At 39.9% G+C, this 20,690-nt stretch overlaps 2 protein-coding genes and 1 pseudogene across 5 annotated transcripts; 2 read left to right on the top strand and 1 right to left on the bottom strand.

Moving 5' to 3' along the window:
- Positions 1 to 866: 866 nt before the first annotated feature.
- Positions 867 to 2,818, bottom strand: LOC127371320 (nuclear factor 7, brain-like). The gene is made up of 2 exons (XM_051414060.1): positions 2,712 to 2,818; positions 867 to 2,582 (listed from the first exon to the last, which is right to left on the bottom strand). The coding sequence occupies exon 2, from the start codon at positions 2,573 to 2,575 to the stop codon at positions 1,112 to 1,114; it is 1,464 nt and encodes a 487-aa protein (XP_051270020.1). The 5' UTR covers positions 2,576 to 2,582; positions 2,712 to 2,818; the 3' UTR covers positions 867 to 1,111.
- Positions 2,819 to 5,246: 2,428 nt separating this feature from the next.
- Positions 5,247 to 8,351, top strand: LOC127371131 (nuclear factor 7, ovary-like; annotated as a pseudogene).
- Positions 5,255 to 16,871, top strand: LOC127371129 (E3 ubiquitin-protein ligase TRIM39-like). 4 transcript variants are annotated; one of them, XM_051413795.1, is made up of 2 exons: positions 5,255 to 5,355; positions 14,372 to 16,871. In XM_051413795.1, the coding sequence occupies exon 2, from the start codon at positions 14,386 to 14,388 to the stop codon at positions 15,973 to 15,975; it is 1,590 nt and encodes a 529-aa protein (XP_051269755.1). In that variant the 5' UTR covers positions 5,255 to 5,355; positions 14,372 to 14,385; the 3' UTR covers positions 15,976 to 16,871. The 4 variants fall into 4 exon arrangements, with proteins under 4 accessions (XP_051269755.1, XP_051269757.1, XP_051269754.1 ...); XM_051413797.1 differs by having other exon boundaries at positions 5,272 to 5,355; positions 14,369 to 16,871; XM_051413794.1 differs by lacking the exon at positions 5,255 to 5,355 and adding an exon at positions 14,130 to 14,284.
- Positions 16,872 to 20,690: the final 3,819 nt, after the last annotated feature.

Below are 20,690 nucleotides of genomic sequence, written 5' to 3' on the forward strand. Positions count from 1 at the left end.
CTGAGGCAGGACCACAATTTATGTATTTTCATGCAACATAAAACCACCACATTACTGCCCTCCACTCCCTATAAGAGTATGTTTTGAATAAACCATTTCTTTCTCAATTCAATACACCACTACTGCCACTGTTGTTAGTGATCTGACAACAGGTTGCTCAAACATTCAAAGCCATAAAAGACAGAGAAAAAAATATTTATAACCTAAAGTTGTTAAAGTTTAAAAGCTGCAGATTCATCGTTCCTCACTGGTGAAGTTGGAAACATCACAGCTAATTAATACTCAAGTGACGGACAGGTGTCCCAGTGTAGCTGAAGACCTGAACAGATGAAGAAGATCACATGAGCACATTATGACAACAACGTAGGCATCAGTTATTCCATTTAAAGATGGTGGACGGTCCCAGTCAGTGGCATGGAAGCGTGAGTCAACACTAGTGTAGTAACAGTAAAATTTAACATTTTAACACTTTTAATGTTGCAAAAACAGTCTGTAGTCCAGCGGCCTGTAATAGGGGTCTGAGGGATTGTTTTAGGGTAAGAATAAACTTTTCGATTGTATGGAAAATGTTCCACTTCCAGTTCCCATGAAATATTTTTTTCACCAGAAGTTATAAACACCTCCAGGGTTGCTGCTGGGATTTGTATGTTACATGCCAACAATTACAAGGTAAACTGATTGGCTTCAGTCTATACAGTATGTGTAACTTTGAGTTTCTTTTACACTTTGTGATGAAGAGTGGTACTATAAAATAATGCTCATTGGGAAAGTGATGTTGTGAAAACAAAAAACAGATGTTTTTACATGTTTATTGAATTATTTCACAATTCCATGGTTATATTCTTCATTTCTTATATATATATATATAAATATATTGAATATTGAACAAAAATGTGATCACTTTTTATATAATAGATCCTCATCTGGTAAAAATACTGGATTAAAATGATTGCTCTATTTACAAGTCACTGAAGTCCAAGTTCAGCTAAATGAAAACTCTTTTATAGGATCATTTGTATATTGAAGATGTTGAATAATACTTTTCCAGATGTACATCATCATCGTCATCATCGTCATCATCGTCATCATCGTTATCGTCTTCAGTGGGAGATCACACACACTGCTGATACATGGAAACATACTCGGGACTATCACTCCAATCCTCATCATTAACAACGTCATCAGCACCGTTATCATAACCGACCACTGGTAATATCTTCAGTGGGACTTTGTTCCCAGCGGTAACGACTGGAAACATCCTCTCAGTGAAAGTGTGTGTGAAGGTGTGTATGTGTGTGTTAGTATCAGGATCAGAGAATGACAGCGTTCCTCTGTTCCAGTCCAGATGAACTCTGACCCTCTGGAGCTCTGCAGAGAGAACAGTGTGTGGACCTGGTACTGAGCATGTTGGGCATTCACCTTTATAGAGCCCCATTCCCCATAATCCAGACTGTAAACCTCTGTCTCCCTTCCTTTGAACAGATTCTGCTGCTACACCCAGGACCCAGGCTGGACTGTTTCCAACCTCGACATCCCAGCTGTGAGTCCCAGAGGTAAAGCCCTCAGAGCCCAGAACCATGCGGTAACAGTCAAACCGTTCTGGATTGTCAGGAAGCTTCTGTCCCCGTCCCCGTCTCACACTGGTCAGATCTTCAGACAGGAGGAGTTCTGGGTTGGCAGTGTTTGGATCCAGAATCACGGGAGTGTAGGAGACCATGTCCTTCATCTTGTCCCAGATGTTGTAGGTCAGGTTGCCCAGGTGTTTGGCCACGTCTATCAGAGCTCCTGAGACCAGCTGTGGATCCTCCAGCAGGGGGCGATGCTGGACTCTTTTCACTGCAGCCTTGTAGTTCTGCAGGAATGAGATGTCTTCAGCTCTCAGCTCCTCCTCTGTGGCTCTGATTGTGTCTGAAAGAGCTGCTATCTCTCTGCTCAGAGCCTCAATCTTCTCCTTCATCATCTGACTCTTCTGCTCCTCTTCCTCCCTCAGAGCAGTGATCCTGGCCTTCTTTTGCTCTTCTAGAAAGCGATGAAGCTTCTTAAACTGCTTCTTAATCTGCCTCTCTGTGTGTTCGGCCTGGACCTTAATGTGTTCTGCTGTTTGATCAAAGTTTCCTTTAACTTGTTCAAAGATCTTCAGTTTCTCTTTAAAGGGCTTCAGGACTTTCTGGAGCTCCTCTCTGTGATCCTGTGCAGCTTCATCAATGGGTCTGAATCTGTGGTTGTTGTGCGTCTTTGAATCTCTGCAGATGAGACAAACTGGCTGCTGATGGTCCAGACAGAAGAGTTTGAGTTTCTCAGAGTGCAGACTGCAGAGAGCCTCAGATCCTGCTGAAGCTGTGTGATCTCTCTCCAGTAAGAAGGCCTCACACAGGTTCTTTATCACCAAACTAACAGGTGGTTCATTCTTTGATGATCTTCTCCTACAAATTGGGCACTCCTGTAATAGTTTTTCTCTCCACCAGTCCTGCACACAGCCTTTACAGAAGCTGTGGCTGCATGACAGGACGACAGGATCTCTAAAGATGTTATGGCAGACCGGACAGGAGAGATCCTCCTCTGATCGGGAAGCCATTTTCTCTCTGAGTAAAGTTGAAAACACAGCACAATAGTTAATCAGTTATGTCCTCCCTCCCCCTGCAGAAAAGTTCAATAAAAGTTACTTCGCTGTGAGTCGTGTTTTTTTTTTTTTGTTTTATTATAAAACTCACATTCGGTGTGAAGCGATGGCTGGTTGAATATTCCTGTTTTCCCCTCTGAAGCTCTCAATGTGGAAGTTGTGAGTTTGGTGCAAAGGTAATGTAATTCCCTTCCCTTGTTTGCCTTTGAGTCAGGTGAGAGGGAGGTGGAGCCTCGATGGTGGAGTTCTCTGTAATACACCAGGGTTAGGTTTCATTTATGAAGGTTTGTTCAGAGTTTATCAGAAGTTTGTGCTCCACTGACTGCCTTTCTGTAATTTTTATACCCCAGGCAAAATTTGACTTAAAGTTACTTTGATTCAACCAGCAAGTTTTTTCTTGATTGGAAATGACACAGACGTCTCCCAGAAGATAATAAGACAATGTACAAGCCCCTTTTTATTCAAATGTAAATAAAAGCTGAAAAATATTTTTTTCCACAATGATGCCTCTTTTACATCGTCTTAATATCTTCTGGGAGACGCCTGTGTCTTTCCGGTAAAAAATTTATAAAGTAACTCCAGTCAAATTTGCCGTGGTTGAATATTTTGAGCTTGACTGTAGTTGTTTGTGTTTTTAGGCCTATCTGTCCAGTACTTAATAATGGTTCTGCTGCTTTCTATGTTTAGTTTGTTATTTTATAGGTTTTAGGCTTTTTCCCATCATCATTGATGTTGCTGCTGCCTTATTCCATTCGTGGAATACAAACTAATGACCAAAACTAACTTTGCTAGTTGTTTAATGTGGCTATCCACGGCTTTCATGATTCGCCCCTTTACTTTGCTGCCGTTAGTGTGCGTGTGTGTTTAGTTCTTGGTTTTGGTCCGTTTTGTGCGATTTAATCTGTTTTCGAATTTATTCTATGGCATAATATTTTATTTTATATAGTATAGTGTCGATCGGTTTAGTCACTTTGACTATATGTGGCCCTCGTCGATTTGTTTTGTAGGGCAGCACACACATTAACACATATCCATATCCCTTACACGACATTTGATCATTAATTGTATCATTTTTAACATGTATGGTTGTATTACCACTTTGTCTTGTCGTAACATGATAGAGTTCACATTTTTTGTTCTTAGGCGACATATCTTTATGTGCATCCTCACTTTAAACTTCATATTGCTGAATAATCAAATTAGATCATTAAAGCAGGACTGGTCTAATCCAGTGGTTCACAACCTTTTTCCTTAAGGGCCCCCTTTTCTATAATTTATTAAACTAGTACCACGCCAAATTTCATATTTTATGATTATTTAATTTTATATTCAAAACTGTACAATGAACCCAAATAGTTTATACTCAGTGACTGCAAGACGTTTGTGAAAAGACTGATTTGGATGAATTTTGAGCATTATTTCCTGTTTAGGGAACTTTTTAGACAATCCTGTCTGTATTTTTTATTATTTTCAACAATCGTGCAGAATTATAAAACTTCTTTTTGTGTTGTGTTTTGTGTTTTCTTCTCCCTGATGCTTGGTCATTGTTCTATTACACAATTTCCTTTACATTTACATTTCTTCACACATATGACCACAATGCTGAGATACTACTGTGTAGATTGTGTGTAAGTTTTCTAATACATCAGCAAAACATTCAACATTTATTAAATCTAATATTAAATCAGTGTTGACACTTTTTACACTGTGGTCCATTTATGAGGCAGTTTTTGTATCCTCCCTCTTTGTATCATGTAGATCAGAAGACCCTGTGGTGGTGACCTTGGTCCTCTTCTTATCATATATAAACTGTCAATGCTTCTTATAATAGTAATAGTGCATCACAGGATAACTAAACTCCTGTGCTTTCAAAACATATCGGACTTTGTTTGTTACAGTTGCTCAAGGTGCTCACACAATGTTAAAGAATAGAAATAATAATTATATTACAATAGATACAGAAATAGAAAATATAAATATAGCTATATACGTATAAGTAAAAAAATAAAAATAGAATATAAGAGCCTAAGTATGTACTTTATAATACCATATATGACAACATATAGACAGAAGTGAATGTATGCCACAGTACATGAAAGGAGCAGTGAGTTTTAAAGATTGCAGTATTACTGAAGTTACATATAATAACGGACTAAACAGTGTATTACACAGTGACCCGAGTATTGCACCTTAATCAGATATAACTGATGAACCTGGTTACTATCTCTGATTAACACATTTCTTACAGGATGTTTTTATTTATTAAATGTGCGCCTTAAATTGTACTTTCATTTTCCATTATAAAAAATGATTCCCAAACTTGTATCTGCGCGCTCCCGCGAGGTAAACACATGCTGTGGGTCAAACTGCGCATGCGCCCAGCCGTGAGACTGTACAAAACACAGTAACAGAAAAAGACTCAAATTAGTTCTTTCTTTCTTTTTGGTGTTGTGTTTCCTGTTAGATTCGATGACCCATTTCAAGACAAACGATCGCTTATCGTTTAAGATCGATCTTAAACATTTAAGACAAAGTATCATTTTATTAATGAAACACACAAAGCTCCACCCATTTCCTGTCACTCTTGGTACGATCCGCGAAGCAGAAGTTTGTCTGTTCTGAAATACTGAAACAGAAACTGAAAATCTTCACTCTAAATCCCACAACCACAGAGGGAGGACGTCTATCCTGCAGGAGGGAATACACTTCAACCTTCCACTGACTTCAACCTCAACGTGAGTTTTCATACACAACTCAGGTGTCAAATAACTGTACATAGAAGAGTTTGAATTCCTTTTCACTGTCTGTTGTGTTTCCAGCAGCACTCAGAGAGAAAATGTCCTCTGGATTAGAAGAGGATCTCTCCTGTCCTGTGTGTCGGGACATCTTTAGAGACCCTGTTGTTCTGTCATGTAGCCACAGCTTCTGTAGAGACTGTCTGAAGAGATGGTGGAGAACTAAGCAAGTACAGGAGTGTCCGGTTTGTAAGAGTGCATCCCAAGGAAAAAACCCACCCCGCAACCTGGTGTTAAAGAACCTGTGTGAGGCCTTCTTACTGGAGAGAGAACAGAGAGCTTCAGCAGGGTCTGAGGCTCTCTGCAGTCTGCACTCTGAGAAACTCAAACTCTTCTGTCTGGACCATCAGCAGCCAGTTTGTGTCATCTGCAGAGATTCAAAGACTCACAACAACCACAGATTCAGACCCATCGATGAAGCTGCACAGGATCACAGAGAGGAGCTCCAGAAAGTCCTGAAGCCCTTTAAAGAGAAACTGAAGATCTTTGAACAAGTTAAAGGAAACTGTGATCAAACAGCAGAACACATTAAGGTCCAGGCCGAACACACAGAGAGGCAGATTAAGAAGCAGTTTAAGAAGCTTCATCAGTTTCTACAAAAAGAAGAGGAGGCCAGGATCACTGCTCTGAGGAAGGAAGAGAAGCAGAAGAGTAAGATGATGAAGGAGAAGATTGAGGCTCTGAGCAGAGAGATAGCAGCTCTTTCAGACACAATCAGAGTCACAGAGGAGGAGCTGAGAGCTGAAGACGTCTCATTCCTGCAGAACTACAAGGCTGCATTGAAAAGAGTCCAGCAGCGCCCCCTGCTGGAGGATCCACAGCTGGTCTCAGGAGCTCTGATAGACGTGGCCAAACACCTGGGCAACTTGACCTACAACATCTGGGACAAGATGAAGGACATGGTCTCCTACACTCCCTGTGATTCTGGATCCAAACACTGCTCATCTTGGACTCATCCTGTCTGAAGATCTGACCAGTGTGAGACAGGGAGAGAGACAGAAGCTTCCTGACAATCCAGAACGGTTTGACCCTCAGAACCTGGTCCTGGGCTCTGAGGGCTTTGACTCAGGGACTCACAGCTGGGATGTTGAAGTTGGAGACAGTCCAGTCTGGTTCGTGGGTGTTGCCGCAGAGTCCCGCCAAAGGAAGGGGAACACAGACCTAAAGTCTGGGTTATGGTCACTCGTGTTTGGCGGAGGTAAATATAGAAAAGTCTCCCCACTACAACCAGCCACTGCTTTTCCAGTGATGCAGAAGATCCAGAGGATCAGAGTTCATCTGGACTGGAACAAAGGAACTCTGTTGTTCTATGATCTTAACACTGAAACAAACATACACACCTTCACACACACTTTCACTGAGAAGTTGTTTCCAGTCTTTTTCACTGGGAACAAAGTCCCACTGAGGATATTACCAGTGGACTGCGAAGATAATGGTGATGATGACAATGATGGTGATGTCGTTAATGATAACCGTTATTGTCCTGTCGATATTTTCAGTGACAGTGATGATGAAGATGACAGTCTGGATTCTGATGATTAATTTTTTTTGAAAAGTGACCGTAACATCATACCAGGGTTTTTCTATGTCCCATTAAGTGTTGTAAATGAGCAGCTTTAGTGTTTTCTTACTAATGTTGATTATGTTAGGTATTATCTGTATGCATGTCATGATTTATAACAGCTTTAAATGTTGCTAAACACAAGAAAAAGTTGATTTTCCAACTGGAAATACACCTTTTTGCCAATTTATGTACCACAGCTCATTTTAACCTTCCTCATGACTAATGACTCTCAGTTTGAAGTGGAAAGTGAAAGTATCAGGAGTACAGGGCTGCACAATAAATCAAAATATTATTGAAATTGCACACACCATCATGATTTTAATAGTTTATTTCAGTGAAAATTACATTTGTGATTAAAAAAAAAAAAGCTCATTCCCACTAATCGTGAATCATATTACAATCACAATATCTGTCAGTATAAGAGCAAGATGATGTTTTTACCTCATCGTGCCATCAGGAGAGTCAGGATCAGTATTTTATCTTTGAGGCACTTTCTGCGATCCGGAGAATGTAAGAGGAACTATAGATCTTTTAAGACATTTTTGATCCAATGAGTAACCATTGAGCTTTATTCACTAAAGCAGTGACAATGGGAGACTTCTGTAGCTACAAAGGCATTTTAAATGAAAAAGTGATTCAATTTAATGTTCATTTGGGATTAAAATATAGTTTAGGCCTCCAAATAAATATTAAAACAGGAGGAGGAGCAACACAGAACAGTTGGTGTCAGTTGTTGCTTCTGGTCAGCAGGTGTCACTGTGGTTATAATGGAAACAACAATCAGCTCTGATTTTCTTAAAATTCAGCCTTTGTTTCTCCAAATGTCTGTCTACTGTAAGATTAAAAGTCTGATTTAACCTTGTATCTGTAAAAGTAAGTAAGCTTGTTTTTTAGTGCACTGGAGCAGGTGTGACACTCATCATCATCAGTTACAATGTCTACAGATAAAACAGTTTGAGTCTGAGTATTCAAACAACTCAACAGCCCAAAGAGGATGCACCATTTTGTGTTTCTTTATAGGAGAAATAAAACAAGTGGCGTCACACCTTTCACCAACTGTAGTAATACAATAACCGATACTACAGCATCCAAATATAATAAGTACAAATGGTTCATAAAGGTCAAGTGTGTAATATTTAGGTGTAATTCAGGTGATTATACACTAATGAAAACATTCCTATTAATATTATATTCCATGTCTGCCAATAGATCTTCCTAAATAATACACACTAGACCTTTAAAAAAAGTCAGAAATTATTTATATGATCAGGTTTTAGAGTTATTTTTTGTTTATTTGATTTATTAGTTCATACACAGCCTCTCTGGTCACAGGAAAACTTAGAATATAATACAATAAAGTGAAATCAGAAAATGTCTGTGTGATCTTATTAGCTTATTAGGGTGCAGTGAGAAAAGGTAATGTAATCTTCCCTTGTTTGCCTTTGAGTCAGGTGAGAGGGAGGTGGAGCCTCGATGGTGGAGTTCACTGTAATACACCAGGGGTAGGTTTCATTTATCTGTCGCTGCTCCTTTGACATATCAGACTCAAAAGTAATAAAGGCAGTTGTATGTTTCTCATATTCCACATTTAGCAGTTCATGTTTAACACAATAAACATACATTGAACCCAATAAGAAAAGATAAACTGAAGGTTTGTTCAGAGTTTGTCAGATGTTTGTGCCCTACTGACTGCCTTTCTGTAATTTTTGGTCTATAAAACTTATAAAAGGTTGTGATGCTTTCATTTAATATATTTTTAGACTCATTATTTTACCCTGAAAAATAATTGCCAGAGAACCCGCACAACACCTAAAAAATGCAGATATTGCACCTTTGGATAATCTTTTTGCGGTATCTACCAACAAACTGTGTTCTTCAACTAGTTTGTTTAAGAAAAGTATATTATTTACAGTCCATACAGCATATAGAAATCAATTGTTTCTGTGTTTTCAGACCTATCTGTCCAAGTACTTAATTATGAGTTCTGCTAAGCTATATCTAATGTTATAAGTTTAGTTATTTTATAGGTTTATAGGCTTTTTTCCCCATCATACATTGATGTTAGCTGCTGCCTTATTTCATTACATGGAATAACAAAATGACCCAAACAGACTAAACTTTAGCTACAAAGCTTCAGTTTTAACTGTGGCTATCTCACAGGCTTTCAATAGATTCAGCCCCTTTACTTTAGCTGCCAGTTAGTTGAGAGTGCAGTCAGTGCAGATGTTATAGTTCTTGGTTTTTAGGTCCGTTTTGTAGCAGATTTAATCTGTTTTCACAGAAATTCTACAATTCTATGGCATAATATTTTTATTTTATATAGTATAAGTAGTCAGATACAGGTTATAAGTCAACTTTGACTACATATGTAGGCCCTCGTTACTGCATTTTATCTTTGTAGGGCAGCACACACATTAACACATATCCATCATCCCTTCAACACAGACATTTGATCATTAATTGTATCATTTTTAACATGTAATGGTTGTATTACCACTTTGTCTTGTCAGTAACATGATAGAGTTCACATTTCTTTGTTCTTAAGGCGACATATCTTATATGTGCATCCTCACTTTAAAACTTCATATTGCTGAATAATCAAAATTAAGATCAAATTAAAAGCAGGACTGGTCTAATCCAGTGGTTCACAACCTTTTTCCTTAAGGGCCCCCTTTTCTATAATTTATTAAACTAAGTACCACTGCCTAAATTTCATATTTTATGATTATTTAATATTATATTCAAAACTGTACAATGAACCCAAATAGTTTATACTCAGTAACTGCAAGACGTTTGTGTAAAAGACTGATTTGGATGAATTTTGGGCATTATTTCCTGTTTAGGGAACTTTTTAGACGATTCTGTCTGTATTTTTTATTATTTTCAACAATCGTGCAGAATTATAAAACTTCTTGGTCGTTGTTCTATTACACAATTCCCTTTACATTTACATTTCTTCACACAAATTAGGTGACCTTTGTCCAACCAGGTGTCAAATCAAAAAGTCAGTTAGAGAACAGGAGTGTTATTGTCTCTTCTTATCATATACATATATACTGTCCATGCTTCTTATACTAGTAATAGTGCATCACAGGATAACTAAACTCCTGTGCTTAAAAACATATCAGACTTTGTTAAAGTTGCTCAAGTTGCTCACACAATTTTAAAGAATAGAAATAATAATTATATTACAATACATACAGAAATAGAAAAGTAGATAGATAGATAGATAGATAGATAGATAGATAGATAGATAGATAGATAGATAGATAGATAGATAGATAGATAAAAATACTTTATTTATCCCCGAGGGAAATTATAATTTTATAGCAGCTGATTAAGAGTCAATTATTATTAGAAAGTCTTATTGCAGTGGAGAGGAATGATTTTCTCTATCGTTCCTTAGAGCAGCACGGATGAATGAGTCTGTTGCTGAAGCTGCTCTTTAGCTTGTCCAGTGCTGTGTGGAGGGGGTGGGGGGGATTGCCCATGATTGACAGCAGTTTTGCCAGCATCCTCTCCTCCACCACCTGTTAGCGTCCTTTGCCTTGATGCCCGCCTCCCAGGACACCGCAGCAAAGAAGATGGTGCTCACCACAACAGACTGATAAAACATATGCAACATCCTGTTGCATACATTGAAGGACCTAAACCTCCTCAAGAAAAAAAAGCGGGCCCAGCCCTTTTTTTGAAAGGGCTTTTAATAAAAAAGAAATCCAGTTTGTTGTCCAGTGTGACACCCAGGTACTTGTAGTTTGTTACTATGTCCACATCTGTCCCACTGATGCTGATAGGAGAGGGCAGGGAATTGTTCCTCCTGGGGCCACTCCCACCTGTTTGCTTTGCAAGTCGTTCTCCCCCCCCCCCTCCCAAAGATCGACCAGGTCCCTGTACTCAGGCTCCCTTCTGCCCTCCAGACACCCCACATTAGCCGTGTCATCAGAGAATTTCTGCAGATGAAATGACCCAGTGCAGTACTTAAAGTCTGGTGAGGGGAGCACCCGGCCTGTAGTCCTCCAGTGTCACAGGACGTCCTTTTTTGGGCACTGGGACCAGGCAGGATGTTTTCCAAAGCACTGGCACTCTCTGAAGGTGTAGACTCAGGTTGAAGAGGTGCTGGAAAACTCCACAGAGCTGGCTGGAACATGCCTTCAGTACTCGAGGGCTGATGCGGTCCGGACCAGCAGCTTTCCTCTGTTTGAGCCTCTCCAGCTCTCCCCTCACTTGGCTGACCGTGATATGAAGTCCAGTCTGGGAGGTGGAGGATGTTGCAGGCTCTGTAGTGGGTGTCAGGAGTTTTTCAACAGGTTTAGCTCACCTCCTGCTACCCCTCCGTCACCTCCAGACCCCCATACACTCACACTGTCCCAAATGGCTCGACCCTCCCACCAGCATTCTCCTGTACAACACCTCTCCATCTGCCCCCCTACTTTCCACCCACCCCCCTCCTCCTCCTCCACTGATGACATCTGCACCAACCCCCGCCCAACGGTGACTACAGGTTAGGTAAAGAGGCAGCTGGAAAGACTGCATCAGCAAAAGGCTGCAGGCCCCGATGGCATCTCACCCAGGATCCTGAAGACCTGTGCCAGGCAGCTGTCTCCTGTACTGGGACATCTGTACAACCTGAGCCTGAGTCAGGAGAAAGCACCGTCCAGCAGATGTTAAAGAACTCCTGCTTGGTCCCAGTCCCCAAGAAGTAGAGGCCATCTGACCCGGCAGACTACAGACCAGTCGCCCTAACATCACATGTGATGAAGGTCCTGGAGAGACTGGTCTTAGCCCAGCTGAGGCCACAGGTGAGGACGTTTCTGGACCCTTTGCAATTTGCCTATCAGCCCCATTTAGGGAGTGGATGATGCTGTCATCCACCTGCTGCAACGAGCCCATATGCATCTGGATGGTGGGGGAGGCACTGTGAGGATCACATTCTTTGATTTCTCCAGTGCTTTCAACACCATTCAGCCTCTGCTAATGGATGAGAAGCTGCAGGTGGTGGGTGTTGACGACACTATGATCTCCTGGATTACTGACTACTTGACAGGCCGGCCACAGTTTGTCTGTCTGGGCAGTGTCCTGTCTGACGTGATGGTTAGTGATACAGGAGCTCCACAGGGAACTGTGCTTTCTCCCTTCCTCTTCACCTTACACACCACTGACTTTCAGTACAACTCTGAGTCATGTCACCTGCAGAAGTTGTCTCATGACTCAGCTGTTGTCGGGTGTATAAGGGAGGGAGATGAGGGTGAGTACAGGACACTGGTAGACAACTTTGTAGAGTGGTCCGAACAGAATCACCTGAGGCTGAATGTCAACAAGACCAGAGAGATGGTGATCGACTTCGGTAGGAAGAAGAGGATGCCTACACAGCCACTACGGATCAGTGGGGAGGTGGTGGAGGAGGTGGAGGACTACAAATACTTGATAGTGGTGATCGACAACAAACTGGACTGAAAATCTAACACTGAGGCTGTGTACAAGAAGGGGATGAGCAGACTCTATTTCCTGAGGAAGCTGAGATCCTTCAACGTGTGCAGCAAGATGTTGGAGATCTTCTACCAGTCTTTTGTTGCCAGCGCCATTTTCTTTGCTGCTGTGTGTTGGGGCAGCAGCAGTGCAAACTGGCCATCAGGAGCACCGGGACATTTCCCAGTGGCCTGGCCGCTGAACTGGCCCGCTCGGCGATTGCCGATGGTCGGGACCAAAGGCTCGGTTCGGGTCGTGCTTGGTTTTAAAATTAACAATCCGTCGTGCGGCTGTAAAATAACTGACATGTTTGTCAGTAAGGGAGCAGGTCAGACATTTAACACTAGTGGAGACAACAGACGCACAACCAGAGCCTATCCAGCACCACCAGCTTAATGAGGAGGTTAGTTCCACTTTGTGGAAGCTGATGGGGCTAAAACTGACTTAATAAAACAAATGTTTTAAGTTGTAACAAAGGATATTGCAGGTTTAGAATATGGTTACAAACATAGACACAACGTAATAAATTATATGAATATTGAAATCCTTGTATTATATGATTTAATTTAACCTTTATTTAACCCGGTAAAATCCCATTGGGATTAAAAACACATTTGTTGTTATATGAACATAACCAATGCATATAAAAATAGTGAACAGAAACATTTCTTTTGTAGGGGAAAGAAACAGAAAAAGCTGTGTGTGGGCGCATGTGGAGCCTTTGCTTTATTATTTTACACTCTCACATCAGTAGGCGCCCAACCTAACTCACTCTTGGTGTTTTGCGTTAATCGGGTGGTGGTGGTCTGGGATGGTATCAAACTCCCGGCCTGAATTATTGTCCCAGTCCGCCCCTGGGCTCAGAGGAGCATTAGGGGGGCTGCCAGGGGTGGGAGAGCTGAAGTTAGACCTGTTGAAGAATTGGTTCAACTCATTGTTGATTCCCCTCAGCTGCACCCAAACCTCTCTCATCCACTCCATACGTAAGAAAGTAAGAAAGTAAGTAACTGTTAAAAATAGCCAAAAACACACTGAAGACACACTAAAACTACAACAATTATAGGAGCTGCCATAACAGGCTGCCGTTCTAACAAAAAAATATTAACATATATATATATATATATATATATAGCTATATAGCCTACATATAAGTAAAAAATAAAAATAGAATATAATAAGTATGTACTTTATAATACAATATATGACAATATATAGACAGAAGTAAATTATATGAGCAGTGAGTTTTAAAGATTGCAGTATTACTGAAGTTACATATAATAACGGACTAAACAGTGTATTACACAGTGACCCGAGTATTGCACCTTAATCAGATATAACTGATGAACCTGGTTACTATCTCTGATTTCTTACAGCATGTTTTTATTTCTTAAATGTGCGCCTTAAATTGTACTTTCATTTTCCATTTCAGAAAATGATTCCCAAACTTGTATCTGCGCGCTCCCGCGAGGTAAACGCAAACTGCGCATGCGCCCAGCCCTGAGACTGTACAAAACACAGTAACAGAAAAAGACTCAAATTAGTTCTTTCTTTCTTTTTGGTGTTGTGTTTCCTGTTAGATTCGATGACCCATTTCAAGACAAACGATCGCTTGCGTTACTCTTAAATATTTAAGACAAAGTATCATTTTATTAATGAAACACACAAAGCTCCACCCATTTCCTGTCACTCTTGGCAGATCCGCGAAGCAGAAGTTTTTCTGTTCTGAAATACTGAAAGAGAAACTGAAAATCTTCACTCTAAATCCCACAACCACAGAGGGAGGACGTCTATCCTGCAGGAGGGAATACACTTCAACCTTCCACTGACTTCAACCTCAACGTGAGTTTTCATACACAACTCAGGTGTCAAATAACTGTACATAGAAGAGTTTGAATTCCTTTTCACTGTCTGTTGTGTTTCCAGCAGCACCCAGAGAGAAAATGTCCTCTGGATTAGAAGAGGATCTCTCCTGTCCTGTGTGTCGGGACATCTTTAGAGACCCTGTTGTTCTGTCATGTAGCCACAGCTTCTGTAGAGACTGTCTGAAGAGATGGTGGAGAACTAAGCAAGTACAGGAGTGTCCGGTTTGTAAGAGTGCATCCCAAGGAAAAAACCCACCCCGCAACCTGGTGTTAAAGAACCTGTGTGAGGCCTTCTTACTGGAGAGAGAACAGAGAGCTTCAGCAGGGTCTGAGGCTCTCTGCAGTCTGCACTCTGAGAAACTCAAACTCTTCTGTCTGGACCATCAGCAGCCAGTTTGTGTCATCTGCAGAGATTCAAAGACACACAACAACCACAGATTCAGACCCATCGATGAAGCTGCACAGGATCACAGAGAGGAGCTCCAGAAAGTCCTGAAGCCCTTTAAAGAGAAACTGAAGATCTTTGAACAAGTTAAAGGGAACTGTGATCAAACAGCAGAACACATTAAGGTCCAGGCCGAACACACAGAGAGGCAGATTAAGAAGCAGTTTAAGAAGCTTCATCAGTTACTACAAAAGGAAGAGGAGGCCAGGATCACTGCTCTGAGGAAGGAAGAGGAGCAGAAGAGTAAGATGATGAAGGAGAAGATTGAGGCTCTGAGCAGAGAGATAGCAGCTCTTTCATACACAATCAGAGCCGCAGAGGAGGAGCTGAGAGCTGAAGACGTCTCATTCCTGCAGAACTACAAGGCTGCAATGAAAAGAGCCCAGCAGCGCCTCCTGCTGGAGGATCCACAGCTGGTCTCAGGAGCTCTGATAGATGTGGCCAAACACCTGGGCAACTTGACCTACAACATCTGGAACAAGATGAAGGACATGGTCTCCTACACTGCTGTGATTCTGGATCCAAACACTGCCAACCCAAAACTCATCCTGTCTGAAGATCTGACCAGTGTGAGCCGTGGAGAGAGACAGAAGCTTCCTGACAATCCAGAACGGTTTGACCCTCAGAACCTGGTCCTGGGCTCTGAGGGCTTTGACTCAGGGACTCACAGCTGGGAGGTTGAGGTCGGAAACAATCCATTCTGGTTTGTGGGTGTTGCCACAGAGTCCCGCCAAAGGAAGGGGAACACAGACCTAAAGTCTGGGTTATGGTCACTCATGTTTCGCGGAGGTAAATATATAAAATCCTCCCCACTACAACCAGCCACTGCTTTTCCAGTGATGCAGAAGATCCAGAGGATCAGAGTTCATCTGGACTGGAACAAAGGAACTCTGTTGTTCTATGATCTTAACACTGAAACAAACATACACACCTTCACACACACTTTCACTGAGAAGTTGTTTCCAGTCTTTTTCACTGGGAACAAAGTCCCACTGAAGATATTACCAGTGGACTGCGAAGATAATGGTGATGATGACAGTGATGGTGATGTTGTTAATGATGACAGTGATGGTGATGTTGTTAATGATGACAGTGATGGTGATGTTGTTAATGATGACAGTGATGGTGATGTTGTTAATGATGACAGTGATGGTAGTGTTGCTCATACTTTCAGGGACAGTGATGATGAAGATGACAGTCTGGATTCTGATGATGAATTTTAAAAAAACAAAGTGACCTTAAAATAATTTCAGGGTTTTTCTATGTCCCATAAAGTGTTGTAAATGACCAGCAAATGTGTGATCTTATGAGCTTATTATGGTGTAGTGAGAACATTTGATTACAGGAGAAGAAGAAAAGACATCCTTATAGCACTTTGTTCCCACCAAAATAAGAGTCTGTCTCACCATAAACAGAGACAGAGGGATGAACGACATCACTGGGCTGAGGGTTTTTATTGGTTTATCCTGTGTGCTTTCTACTGTAGCATGTTTTCTCATTTACAGCAGCTATATAAACTATTGTTGAAGCCAGATGAGTTAACAAAAAAAAAAAAAGAAAAAGAAAAATGATCGTCCTGTAGAGAATTCATCCTGTTTTGTATGGAATTCATCTTCATCCTTCTGAAACCAGCACACAAGCAGATTTATTATAGTTTTGTATTTTTATTTTGGTTTTAATTTTTGTTTTAATTTCAGTTTAGTCAAAAATGTTTATTTTTTTTAGTTGTTGTTTTCTTACTGTGCATGTTTGTTTCTAGCAGGATCAATGCCTGATTGCTCACTTCTTTATGAAAACACATTGTTCTATGGCACATCATAAAAGGCAATTGTATTTCTCACTGTTATAATTGTTGTATATTCCTGCAAAAGTTAAGTTTTTATTAGAAGTTTTTTTTTTAAATAATAATATGGGGGGGGGATTTGTCAGGGGTAAGATTTAGTACAGCAAAGGTATCACAATACAAACACAGTGACTGATGTTGGCAGTCTCAATAAACATTTGCACCGTTGCCTCCTCGTGCTTGTTGATGTTTACAAATTTGACCAAAAACCTGAAGACATTTCTCGTATGTTTTTATGTTTTATTTTCTTAATAAAAAACATTGTTTCAATTATGATTTTGTTTCTTTCTAAAGTCTTTTGTTGGAGTTAACACATAGTTTTAGTTTTTGAACACAACAAATGTTTCTGCTGACTAAAAACCGGCAAAAATCGTCTGATGTTATTTTAAGTAGGGAAGGAATTTAGCATTAAACAACATTACTTATCTACCTAAACCAGCCACATGTGAGTCCATAATACTGTCATAGACGGCAATATTTCCCCCGGTAATACAACTTTTTCGGTCCAGAGAGAGTTGAGGAGAAATGACACAAAGCCTAAAAGATTCGGGGATTTTGAGAAAAACCATTCAGGGCTGAACCCCCCCGGAAGGCCCCAAAACTCCCAGAAGCCCCTAGTTGTAGTTGCAAAAACGAGCTAGCAGATATTTTAAATCAAATCACCGCCTGAACCAGATCCCAGTTTAAAGGTCAACCATGAACATTTATTAGTATATGATGTTTTATTATTCTTATATCATTCTGCATGGACACTTGGTCTCCATGGAAACCAGGCTGGTGTGTGTGTGTGTGTGATGAGTGGATGGTGTTCCCGTGATTCAGCAAAACACACACACACACACACACACACGCCATATACCGCTGTGGCATGCTGGTTGCCATGGTAATCAGGCTGGTAGGAAGGCTGCCGGCGCTGTGACTCAGCTTGTTGCCGGGTGAATCAGTAAAATACACAAAGTGTGTTTACTCTCGGGTGTTTATTATCTGCTGGTTGCTGTACGCGAGACGGGCTGAATGTGAAGAGTCTGGATGTTTGATAGGGTGGAATTACAACAGTATGTATCCTGTATCATAGTATCTGTGGTGAGTCATGGGATAATGGTTTCCTGATGCTCCCCACGGATTCTGTCGGTGGGTTTAACAGTTTGAGGCTGAAAACATAAACAGCCCTTTTTGTTGTAGATGCCCCAAATTTGGCCCCAAAATAGTTTTTTCCCCCTAGATGATTTGGGGAAGTAATTTTTTGGACTGTGTGTTACTGAAGAGTGTTTAAATTACAGCACAGAGGAGTGATGCCAAACAGATAGTGGTACGGATGGATTAAAGGTGCACTGTGTAACATTTAGGCTCTATAGGCAGACATGGGAAATAATATTCATAGGTATGTAAGAGTATAATCATATAAAAATAATAAGAGTTGTTTTTTTTTTTTTACCTTAGAATGAGCTGTTGTTTTTTATTCACAGAGGGAGCGGGGTCCTCTACCATGGAGGCCACCATTTTGAGCCACCATGTTTCTACAGTAGCCCAGAGCAAACAAACAAACAAACACTGGCTCTAGATAGGATAGATAGATTCAAGTTTCTCTTGAGTTTAATGGCCTTTAGATGCCTAAATCCTACATACTGGACCTTTTAAATAGTCAATATATGATAAAGATGAAGTTACGGAATCAAATAAAGAAACAAATCATACAAATGGGGAGAATGGCCGACACATTCAGACAATCAAAGGCATTTATGTTTGCACCTTTTTCTTCACATCAACAACATGTAACTCTCAGTAATCAATCTCTATTTATAAATTGTCCATTATAACATTTAAGGAAAATAAAAAAACTCATCATTGTCAAACCCACAGCCTGTTGTGGGCTACCAGTTTAATTTAATGTATTGATATATTCCAGTTTATACAGACTGATCTATCTCTACTGTTAATCTATACATCTATATGTGCCGTTTCCTGCCTTTTATTTTATGGTGTATTAAATAGTTTTGTTTGATATTCGTATATTTTGTGTCCACTGTTGTCTCCGCCCAGTAAAGTGTCCTCCGTTTTGGGAATAATCTCTCACTTTGGTCTCTGTAGCTCCGCCCCGCCGGACCGCCGCACACAACAAACCTCCACCATCCACAAACACGCTGCAGCGGCAAGTCAGGCGAACTCAGCGTCGACCGGAAACACACTCACCTTCAGAATAAAAGCCGTAAACGAGCAACACTGAAATAGGGGGGTAGTTTTTGGTTTATTATCAATTTGTCAACCATAAAAACAAGGTTGACAGGTGTTTTAAATGCTACATTAAAACTAAACTATTATTTCAGCTGACAAAAATAAGGTTTGTGCACCTAAACAGTGTAAGATACACAAAATACAAGATATTTTATTTTTAGATTTTATTGTTTGGTGAGATGCTACTCAGGAAAAAAACAAACCAATAGACCAAGTATAATAGCAATACTATAAAAATAAGGAAAACTGAACCTCTGTTGACCGTAAAATTCACAAAAATACCATAATGTTTTTTCTGGACATGGCAACTGGATCTGATGGCAAACAGACATTGAACTCAGAACTTGATCATTTATACTGTAGCCATCTGGACATGAATATAGAGTCATGATTCAATATATTTTAATTTTAAAGCTTTAAAGCTGTATTGTTTTTCTTTAGACATGACATCCCACCACACCACGGCCTGTAGCTGTCAGTGAATGTAGACGCACACAACAGATGTAGGACAGAAATATAGTTAAACATTGCATATTGGTGCACAGTCTTCAGAGTTCCCGCAGGCCTTGTGTTCCTACAATGTGTGTGTGTGTGTGTGTGTGTGTGTGTGTGTGTGTTTGAGCCATACTTTGAGTTCGGTTCTTTGTACACGACCTGGTTTTTGTGAATGTAGGTTGTATCGACTCATGTGGCTCTGCTCTTATTTATAGCTGGCCGTATTATATTAATTTCCTTTCCCTGTAACATTATAACAGCATTTCCCCAGAGAAGTCCACGTGTTGTGTGTTTTTATTGTCTTTATCCATCCTGTTCATGTTATCCTGTTATCCTGTTATCCTGTTCATGGTTGCCTGATTATTAGTGAGTCACCTGCAGAGAATGCAGAGGGGGAAGAAGGAATCAGAGATTTTATAAAGTAAAAGTCGGAATATTCTGGTACAAGAAAAAGTCCTGTGTTCAAAGTTTTACTTCAGTAAAAAGTACAAAACTATAAGCATTAAAATATACTTAACCTAACAAAAAGTAATCAATATGCAGAATGGCCAACATCAGAAAAATGTACATTATATTATTGATTTAGAATTGTTGTGAACATCACTTTAATGTTACAGCTGGTAAAGGTGGAGCTAATATTTTACTATACACAGGACTAGCTTGTGAGTCTTATCTTTATCCACAATAATTCATAACTTATTTGCTAATTCTATTTTGTATGATTAATTAATCTGTGAAGTAATAATGAAAGATATCAAATAACTGTAGTGGAGTAGAAATAGCAGAAAATACTGGAAATAATAAAGTATAAATACCACAAAACTGTACTTAAGCGCAGTACTGGAGTAAATGTACCACCGCTGCCTGTATGAAAGGACCTACACACATTTTCATTGATGGATTAAATGGTTTTAGGAAGTCTGCAACCATTACAGTTTAAATAAACAGGACAACAAGCTCATATAACAAAATAGACATAAAGATAGATAAGATAATTCCTTTATTTATCCCCTAAGGAGAAATTCATTTTGACACAGCAGCAATAGGGCAAAGCAGCGCAAAAACAGAAAACAAAGAATATCACTAAAAATATTGCTAATATTATTAATATTAGAAGATATAAAAACTATAAATTAAAGCATATACACTATTTGTTGTTCAAGTAGGACATGGAGTCCAAAATATGAGCAGAAAATTAAACTGGACTAAAACTAAACATATATAAAGAAACTAAAAACATTTGTAGACAGTAGATAACAAGTGCAAAGGATGCTGAAATAAATATTTACATCCAAACTTTTTAAATCCAGATCAAAAACTCTGCTATTATTAAGCACTTAGTAGTTTTACCTTATTGTTAATGTGCTT

The sequence above is a fragment of the Dicentrarchus labrax genome, unplaced genomic scaffold, assembly GCF_905237075.1.
Source record: "Dicentrarchus labrax unplaced genomic scaffold, dlabrax2021, whole genome shotgun sequence".
In the NCBI taxonomy this organism is placed as follows: Eukaryota; Metazoa; Chordata; class Actinopteri; family Moronidae; genus Dicentrarchus; species Dicentrarchus labrax.

Bases quoted from the DNA above. Each gene is read 5' to 3' on its own strand.
- LOC127371129 (XM_051413795.1), top strand. From the start codon at position 14,386: ATGTCCTCTGGATTAGAAGAGGATCTCTCCTGTCCTGTGTGTCGGGAC.
- LOC127371320 (XM_051414060.1), bottom strand. From the start codon at position 2,575: ATGGCTTCCCGATCAGAGGAGGATCTCTCCTGTCCGGTCTGCCATAAC.